This window comes from Ambystoma mexicanum, chromosome 2q, assembly GCF_040938575.1.
Source record: "Ambystoma mexicanum isolate Mex_15411 chromosome 2q, UKY_AmexF1_1, whole genome shotgun sequence".
NCBI classification, from domain to species: domain Eukaryota; kingdom Metazoa; phylum Chordata; class Amphibia; order Caudata; family Ambystomatidae; genus Ambystoma; species Ambystoma mexicanum.
Window position 1 is genome coordinate 539116587 of NC_090924.1, and position 10042 is coordinate 539126628.

The 10042-nt window shown below is 48.1% G+C and overlaps 1 protein-coding gene across 1 annotated transcript in view; it reads left to right on the forward strand.

Moving 5' to 3' along the window:
* ACAA1 (acetyl-CoA acyltransferase 1) overlaps positions 1–8422 on the forward strand; it is a 268026-nt gene extending 259604 nt beyond the window's left edge. Inside the window, exon 12 of the mRNA XM_069647684.1 lies at positions 7663–8422. Coding sequence (XP_069503785.1) covers positions 7663–7738 — 76 coding nt within the window. The 3' untranslated portion in view covers positions 7739–8422. The remainder of the gene's footprint in view (positions 1–7662) is intronic.
* The last annotated feature ends 1620 nt before the right edge of the window (positions 8423–10042 follow it).

Here is a 10042-nt window from a genome sequence, read left to right on the forward strand (position 1 = left end):
GGGCGTCGACAGGCTTTCTCGATGCTTCGGCTCCGAGGAAGTCGTCAAAGCCGTCGACGCTCAGGTCGTCGAGGGACACGCTCGGGGCTTCGGCCTCGAGGGCTGTGTCGACGCCGCCGATGCTGGAGGCGCTGCATCTGACGTCGACGCCGATTTCCTCGACGTCAACGCCGATCCTCTCGGCACCAATGCCGGTTCTCTCGACGCCGGCGCCGATTCGCTCGACGCCATCGACGCCTTTCGTGTCGGAGGTACCCCGTGGCACGGGAGAACCCCCTAGGAAGGCTCTGGTTAAGAGCAAGCACTCTCGGGTGCCTTCTTTTTGCCGCCTGGACTATATTTCAGAGGCGGATGAGGATTCTGATGGCCTGGTTCCTAGTCAGGTTCCAGATGAAATTGTCTCGGGCCATAGTCAGTTTGACGATTTGAGACAGTCACTGCATGATGCCAGTGGACTGGACACCTCTCCGGAGGTGGAGTTTTGTAGGCCTGAGCCTGGCTCTCATGCCGATTCCTCGTACCGGCGCCTTATGGCTAGGGTTTCTGAGTACTTGGGATGGTCTGCTCCCCCAGGGGAGTTTGTGCAGGATGATCTGATGGACATCCTTGATGTTGGTCCCCCAACTGATCCGGTACTGCCGTTCCATATGGCTTTACAGAGAAGGGTGGCGGCGGCTTGGACTGCTCCGGAGAGTCTCCCGGCGGTGGGTAGATCCTTGTCGCGAAAATACCATCCAGCCGGTAGCGACCCCTGCTACTTGACCAGGCACCCTACTCCGGAGAGTTTGGTGGTGCAGGCGGCCACGGCCCCGGCAAAGCAGGCGTCGTACCCTACCATCCCTCCTGATAGGGACGACAAATCTTTTGATGGCTGGGCGAAGAAAGTGTTTTCTTCTGGTGGTATGGCGCTTCAGGCGGCCAACTCCATTTGTGCCTTGTCTCGTTTCACACACACTCTGTGGAACTGTGTTGCGTTAGCGGCTGAACATATTCCCGAAGGGGACGAACGGGATGGTTTCCTTGCTATGGTCCAGGATGGTAAGGATGCCATGTGTGAGTCCGTTCAGTCGGGTTTGGACTTAGCTGAATGCGTCAGTAGGTCCATGGCGGCGAGCACCGTGATACGCAGGTTTGCGTGGTTGCGGAAGTCGGGGTTTGCTCCTGATGTGCAGTCTCGGCTCCTCAACATGCCCTTTGACGGTGAACACCTTTTTGGCAGCAAGGCTGACGAGAACCTTGAGAAAGCTGCAGCGAAGTCGTTGGGCGCTGCAGTTCGCCAACCTCTGCCTTTTCGTCCTAGGGGACAGCAGTGGAGGGGTGGTTCCTTTCGCTATTACTCGTCCTTCAGTAAAGCGAGAGGAGCTGGCAGTCAAAGAGGCCAACGCAGGGGTACCAGAGGTGGACGACAGGGTACCCGTGGTGCCAAGGCCGCTCGGGCAGTTGCCTCTTTGCCCTCAGGTAACGCCGCGGCCGCTCCCACTCAGTCATGAGGCCATGTCCCATGGTTCGCCGGTTGGGGGAAGGCTGGCGCAGCATCTTGTAGAGTGGCAAGCCATTACTTCAGATGTGTGGGTTCTGGAGATCATAACCCACGGATACTGTCTTCCCTTTCGGCACAGGCCTCATGACAATCCACCGGGGAACCTCTCTTTGCAGAGTCCGGATCCGCTCCTTGCGCAGGAAATTCAAGCCCTGCTGGAGAAAGGCGCCATAGAACTGGTGCCTGTAGCGGAGAGGAACATGGGATGGTATTCCCCTTATTTTTTAATTTCGAAGAAAGACGAGGGATTGAGACCCATCATGGACTTGCGCGGTTTGAACAAACTCCTCAGGAAGGACAAGTTCAAGATGGTTACTCTCTCTCAAGTCCTCCAGGCCCTCCAGCTTCAGGACTGGTTGGTGTCACTCGACCTCAAGGATGCTTACTTCCATGTGCCGATCCATCCCAAGCACAAGAAGTACCTGAGGTTCGCGGTTGGCGACTCGCACTTTCAGTTTCGGGTCCTGCCGTTTGGATTGACCTCCGCCCCGAGGGTTTTCACCAAGCTCATGGTGGTGGTGGCAGCGCATCTCAGGCAAGGGGGGATTCACGTCTACCCCTACCTGGACGATTGGTTGATCAGGGGGAGCTCTCCCGAGCAAGTCCTGGATCATCTGTCCGTCACCTGCCACTCCCTTCACAGGCTGGGCTTCTCCCTCAATTTAAAGAAGTCCCATTTGACGCCAACACAGCGGCTCCAGTACATCGGAGCAGTGCTCGACACTTCCCTGGGGCAGTGTTTTCCTCCCCAGGTGAGGGCTCTTCACATTCAGCAGATGGTGCACAAGTTTCAGCATGCCCAGACGCTCCCAGCGTTCGAGTTCTTGAGGCTGCTCGGCCTCATCGCATCCTGCATTCTTCTGGTGCCAGAGGCTCGCCTGCGGATGAGATCTTTGCAGTGGGCGCTCAAGACGCAATGGTCGCAGTCCTCCGGCAGGATGTCGGACCCGGTTCAGGTGCCGCCCTCGGCCGCCCGGGACCTTCTGTGGTGGGCCGTCGAAGGCAACTTGATGAAGGGCACTCCTTTTTGGCTTCCCTGGCCGGAGGTGACGATCGTGACGGATGCATCCCTCACGGGTTGGGGAGCTCATGCCAACGGGCTGACAGTCAGCGGTCGTTGGTCTCCGTCGGAGTCCAGACTCCATATCAATCTGTTGGAGCTGAGGGCTTTCAGGCTAGCCCTGAAGGCTTTTCTGCTGACTGTGCGAGGAAAGAGTGTCCTGATCCTGACGGACAACACAGTGGCCATGCACTACCTCAACAAAAAAGGGGGGGGCAGGGTCACTTCCTCTGTGCAGGGAGGCGATGCAGCTCGAGTTCTGGGCCATCCAGCAGGAAGTTTCGATCTCGGCAGTTCATCTGGCCGGAGACGAAAACGTGACGGCGGACGCTCTGAGCAGGCAGAGCACGATCTCTCACGAGTGGGAGTTGGCTCAGGAGATTCTCCTGGAGATCTTCGCCCTTTGGGGGACCCCTCAAGTGGATCTCTTCGCCTCCAGTGTCAACCGGAAGTGCGAAAGGTTTTGCTCGCGGGAATTTCCTCCAAAAGGAGCCTTGGGAGACGCGTTCGTGGTGGAGTGGTCGTTCCCGTTGCTGTATGCGTTTCCTCCAGTCCCAGTCATCCCGCAAGTGCTGCGGAGGTTACGGAAGTTCGGTTCCCGGATGATCCTCATTGCTCCGGCGTGGGCTCGGAGGTCGTGGTACCCGGACCTTCTCGACTTGTCCATCTGCCCTCCGCGTCGTCTTCCGTACCGAGACGATCTGCTCTCACGGGAGGGGGGGTCAGGTTCTCCATCCAGAGGTCAGATCCCTCAACCTTCACGCTTGGCTTCTGAAAGGTTGAGGTATATGGATTGGGACCTCCCTGAAGACGTGATGGAGGTGTTGCTTTCGGCCCGAAGGCCGGCAACAAAGTCTCTGTACCGTTGCCGTTGGCGTAAGTTCTGCGACTGGTGCCGAGTTCAGAATGTGGATCCTTTTGCATGTGACATCCCCATGGTTCTGTCCTTTTTACTTTCTTTGGCCCACAGGGGCTTGCAAGTGGATACCATTAAAGGTTACCTGGCGGCGCTGTCCATCTTTAAGCGCTCGTCTGAAGAGTGTTCTTACTTTAAAATCCCTTTAATTTCACAGTTTCTGAAAGGGCTCACTAATGTGCTCCCTCCGTCACCTTTCCTGGTGCCCGGTTGGGATTTAAACCTTGTTCTTAAGTTTCTTATGGGTGCTCCGTTTGAGCCTTTACATTCTTGCCCTTTGAGGCTGTTAACTCTGAAAACTCGCAGAGTGAGTGAGTTACAGGCACTTTCAGTTAAGCCACCCTTCACTGTATTTCACAAGGACAGGGTTGTCCTTAGAGTTCGTCCTTCTTTTCTTCCGAAGGTAGTGACGGAATTTCATTTGGCCCAGAAGGTTGTTCTTCCGGCATTCTATCCTCCTCCGCATCCTGGTAAGGAAGAGGAGAGGCTCCATAGGCTTGATCCTAGGAGAGCTTTAAGCTTTCATGTTTCACGCATGTCCCGGGTCAGAGTGGACGATCAACTCTTTATTGATTACGCTGGAAAGCGTTTAGGGCAAGCTGTGACGAAACAGACTTTGTCTTGCTGGATTATTTTGGCCATCTCGGAGTGCTACCGCTTGGCGGGTAAGGACCCACCGGCTGGCTTGCGGGCCCATTCTACCAGGGGTATGGCTGCATCTACTGCCCTGCAGAGGGGTGTTCCTATTCGCAACATCTGTGATGCAGCCACCTGGGCTTCAGTACATACATTTGTACGTCACTATTCCCTTGATTCCATCCGAGCACAGGATCTGGCCTTTGGCAAGGCGGTCCTTTGCTCTGCTATTTGATTGGCTATTCTAAATTTTGATTCTAAATTTTTTCCCTCCTCCTTGCTCTGGTACTGCTTTGGGAGTCTGTCATAGATATGGAATACATCGGAGGACCCAATCCCCTCGAAGAACAAGTTACTTTCTTACCTGGTAACGTTCTTTCGATGGGATGGTCTGATGACGTATTCCATATCGCTCCCGCCCTGCCTTCCCCGCTGCAGAATTTCTTTTGCGATTGCAGCTTACGTTCCGCAAGGCTTTGTGTCTGACTGGCAGTTGACTAATGTCACACGCTCTGGGGAAAAAACTACAACTGAGGCTACGGGCGTTGTGCGTCCTACTTATCACATCGGATGACGTCGGACGTCGGAGGAGGTCCTCGACGACGGCGCATCGACGTCATCGACGCAGGACGCAGACGCCGAAAAAAGTTTCCGAAGCAGCACAGCTGTGGTGATTACATGTCATAGATATGGAATATGTTGTCGGACCATCCCATCGAAAGAACGTTACCAGGTAAGAAAGTAACTTGTTCTTCTCTGGAATTACGAGGAGCTCGATTTTCGCGCCTACTTCAGCTCGTGCAGGAACTGTTCCCAGTCAACATACCGTATCTCGTGAGATGGTCAGAACGTCTGAAGTGCAGGATATGTAGCAGAATGTCGGAGCCCCTGCTGGAGCACTCTCAGGCCGCGCCCATTCTGTTAGCCGCGCAACAGCGCCCCCTTACAGCCCATTTATCACTGGCTCCGTATCTGTAGCAATTCAACAGCTGACTTTACTCAATCATTCAAGCCATATTGGGCAAAAGGGGGGCTGTGCTTATCCCCATGGCTTTCCTATGTGTAATCTTACTTTGTAAAAATAGAAACCTCAGATTACTTGTTTGCACCAGAATGCTTGGATCTAATCTGTGTATGCTTCAGTTTCGAGACACGAGACCTAGCCCTTCCTTTCAACCGATTGCATGCAAAATGTACATCTTTGCCCATGCAACAATATTTACTATGGGCCAATAATCCCTCTGAAAGGAATCTTATAACTAGAGCTAGGTATAACCATTTGCCGTTTAAGGTCAGTTACGGTAGCCTGGTTATAAAACCCTCTTGAAAAATACTGTTTATTGTGCTCAGCCCCGGTGAGGATTGGACCGATTTTGTTTTTTTGCCCAGCCTATCATGATACATGTGCAAAAACTCTGAAAATCAAACTTCGATAAGCAGGAGTCTCCCAATGTCGACCACCGTTATTGTTTTCAACGTGGGCAGAATCTCCCTGGAGGAGTTTCATGGTGTGTACGGTTATACATGAGACGAGCTTTGCATAGGAGGAAACATCTACTAGCACTGTAAAAAAAAATAATCCTTTTTACTATAAAATGAATTTGGGAAAATCTGTTACATTTTATTTCTTGTTTTTAACCATGTTTATTGTAATTTGTACGTATTGTGATTCTTGTTTTTATTGGTTTTTAACCCGCAATAAACCTGGATAGATTGATTGAATAAGTCATACACTCAGCGTAAGGAACAATACAGCCTGACCGAAAATTATAAGATTATCATATTTTCATCTAAAGCATTGGGTTCAACACCCCATAAACAGAGAGCCAGCCTGCAGGGAACTAACCCCATTATAAAGGTTAATTACCAGTCATGATGGCACCAAATACTTAATTCTGAAAATACTAAAAAGAAACTACTAAAAACCTCCAGAGAAACGCGTCAGATGGGGATAAATGGTGAAGTGGGAAGAGGCTCTGGGCGCTAATATATCTACTGAACCCTGCCACAATGTGTGAGAAGGATTAACTTGGGTGGATCAATGCTACGAAGCGAAACCACATACAAAGTGATGGCATGCTGGTACTTAACCCCCCCTCATTAAGCAGATCTACCCCAAGGAGTCTGACCATTGTTGGAGGCGATGTAGTGGACACTGATGCAATGGACTTGTCAACCAGGAGCGTAACATCTTTTATTTATAACAATAGCTAAATTACAAATGGCGACATTTTGGAAAAAAGCTCCCTCTTGTCTACAGTGGTTCCAGTGCCTCTGGAACATTATGAGGCAGGAAAAGGTGACATTTTCAATGAATGCAGAGTATGCAGTCCTTCTTAAAGTCTGGGGCCCTATAAGTAACATTAGTAATTTCAAAATACCAAAGCCGCTATCGCCCACAAAGACTGTGCGCGCATATTTAATTTATCTACCTAATTAGTGGGACATTACACATGAGCTATAATCTGACACAAGCCCAGCAACATTAGGCAGCTACCTCCAGGATCGTCCAGTTCTGATGCCAACTATGACTGTTTCTCCCGCTAGAGGATAGCGGGTGGAGGGATTGTTGGATCTTATACATTTTTTTTCTATTGTTTATGCTGAAATCTACGGCAAGCATACTTACATTATGCATAATCTATTTCTATCTAAACATCTAAATGAACCTTCATTGTACAGATGTATGTGACTTACTAGTTCCCAACATATGCGATAACACTAGTGGAAATAATCTTGTAACTTAAATTTTTTGTTAAAACCATAGACTATGATGAATGTTGAAAATCCAATAGCACCCCACCCCCCAAATGTTTTTTCCTCATGGACCTCCTCTAGAATTCACCTGTGTATTTTCCAGCACAGACCAAAAGAGGTAAACCATAGTGGTGCTTGATCCATTTTATCACCCATGTGGGACCTGTGATCACTTATTCTGATTTGTACTGTGCGTCAACTATCTCACATACATCAGTTGTTTATTATGTATTTGTAAAAAATAAACACAGGGAAAGCAATGTATTTTTGGAACAAAAACGCGTACAAAATGCACCATTGATAACAGAGTGGAGGGCATTGGTCGTTTACAAAGGGGTGAGAGAATGTGACTTGTAGACCAGATGTTGCAGAGGAAGGTGGAATCCTAAACCTGGGCAGAACTGAATGACGTAAGAGAAATCGACATGGACAGAATGACCATTGGCAAGATCGGCAGCCGTGGGTATGCAAATCTCCTTTGAAAGCACCCACTTTTTAGCTGCATAGATTTCAAGCGACTGCTCAGAATAGTGTCATAATTTAGGTGCAGTGTTACTTTAAATGCGATTATCAGCAAAAGACAGACCTCTCTCAAAGCTGCCCAGCAATCCCACATGCCTATGTGATTTATGGAAATGTAATGAAATAAGATTAAAGGATACATAAAAAAAAAGCCCTGTCAAAAGAAATGCTAGATTGGATGTTTTTATGATCTCGCTTTAGTGATTTTTGATTTCTTACTTATGTTTTCAGAGCCTATGGAGTGGTGTCCATGTGCATCGGAACCGGGATGGGCGCAGCTGCAGTGTTTGAATACCCGGGCCTCTGAGCCTGTAAAGCAAACCAGTTTCACCTAATGTGGATCAGAAACAAAACGCCCTTTGGCATCTTAAGTCCCTGCTATATCTTAGACTAACTTCAATATTAAAAGGCAAAGTATCCGAACATATAAAGGTGTGTTTCCCAAATGCATCTTTGTCTCAAACGGTATCCTGGGGCAAGCATGATCCCACACAAAGTGGCTTCCACGAGAACTTGTCTGGAAAACAGCCTGCAAATGTGATTTCATAAGAATGATCTTATTGAGTAGAATATTAAGTAGCAGCAACACTGTGGTAACATGTTCTGGATGCATCATGTATTGGACATTTGTTAACATTGTAACCAGGACAAAAGGATCGGAGAGTATGTACCTTGGATTAGCTATTTCTGGCTTATTGCACTTAAATGTCTCAATAGTCATAATATCGTATGTTTTTCCCACAATAATCAATATTTTCTATTTGGGGAAACGTGATATTGTCAAAATAGCAAGTACGGTGCAGAAAATACAACTGGTTCTAGTTAAACGTGAAATGTCTATATCATGTCTCTTCAAGTAGTTTGAATTGTCTCTTGGCATTATAATTATAGAATTGTAGACTGCACTTACTCTTTTTGATGAGAATGTTTTCAAAATCAGGGCCAAAGTAAATATTTTTAACAAATCTAATAAAAATGGAATCAACTATAATGTGTTTTATAAAAGTAAGTGACTTCTATCTGCTAAAAGACTGTGGGGTTGAATGAAATTGAAACCTCGCTCTGCAATTACTTGTGCAGTCTATATCATGTCAAGCCTGAAAGTGGAGTTAATGAGCGCCAGAGACCAAGAGGACGAGACCCTGCAGTTCTAGTAGTTTGGAGAGAACAGTACAGGCTGTAGCACGGGCAGAGTGGGAAGGAAGATGACTGCTGTTGAGTGCTGGCCTGTAATACCGACTAGAAGACTTTGGGCTCCCCTGTCACACTGGAGTTTGCAGATGCCCAGCCCAGGTCCCCATAAATCCATTGCCTCAGCCCAAGTATGAGTACCCAAGTGAAGCCAGAGCAAAGGGTGAACCATCTGTACCTGCCTGAACCAGAAAGGCCCTGGGCTGTCCCTGTTTCCTATTGGAAGGCTTTCACACATTAGAGGCCTTTAGTAATTGCAAATCCTTTCACTTATTCTCATACCTCCCTCGTGGTTAGGTCGGAGGCTCCCCTAAACAGGTTAAATATCCCCCTAGCATATGTCCTTCATACATGCGCTTTTTAAAAAAACTTTCAGTAGTGTATGATTATTTTCAAAGCAGTTTGTTATGGGGATATTTTGATGGTTTTACATTTTAATACAATGTCTAAAGACAAAGCAGTTTTTCATCTTTTGCTGAAAACTGTGTTAAAAAGACCTTGTCCCTCATTAGGACCCCGGCGTTAACCAATGGCGCTATTAGTATTAGCCCTATGGTTAACGCCGGTAACTTACCGACTCCGCCATGGTTAAATGGGGAATTACCACCCCATTCCAAGGTTGGCGGGGCGGTAATTCCCCATTTACCATTGGCCCTTCCCCATTCCCATTTTTGCCCCATAGGGCTCAATGGGAATGGGGAAGGCGGTAATTACGGTACCGCAAATTGTGGTACCATATGTTAGGCTGAACCCTGTGCAGATCCCTCTGGGACCACTGCAAAAGATTTAAGACTACAGGTGTTTGGCAGTAAACCCACTTGGTAGCAGTCTGTACCACACAGATTCACTTGGTAGCTGTGGCTGAGCAGTCAGACTTCCCTCAAGAAGAGTTAGGCAGTATACAGTGTATTCACAATAGGTTAAGAATAGAACAAGTAAACACTGACCAGGGCTTGGTGTAAAAGAGATATAATTATTTATTTAAAACCACATCTAGAAAAACACACAGGCACTAATAGTAAGCAATTCAAAAACACGGTCACTAAAAGATATACACTCCCTTAAAAGAATATTAGACAAGTCTTAAGTAAAGCCCCACTTATTTTCAGACAGCGGTGAGCGCTTAACGTAGATGGCACTCTAATAACTTGTTTTTAAAAAGGGAGAGAAAAGCAGAGAATACATTAAAACAGATCCCAACACTTCTTCACGAACACACAAGAGAAGAAGGCAAAGTAACACCGTGAATTCAGAGTCAGTAGGCCGGATCCGCTTTAAGAGGATCGAAACGAAATGTGTCCAAGGTCACACGGTTGCAATGCACAAAAGTCTTGTAACGGTTCAAAAAGGAGTTGGACCAAAGAAAGGGACCAGTTAGAGGGTCAAGGCGGCCAGCCCAGTCCAGAAGGTTAAGGGGTTA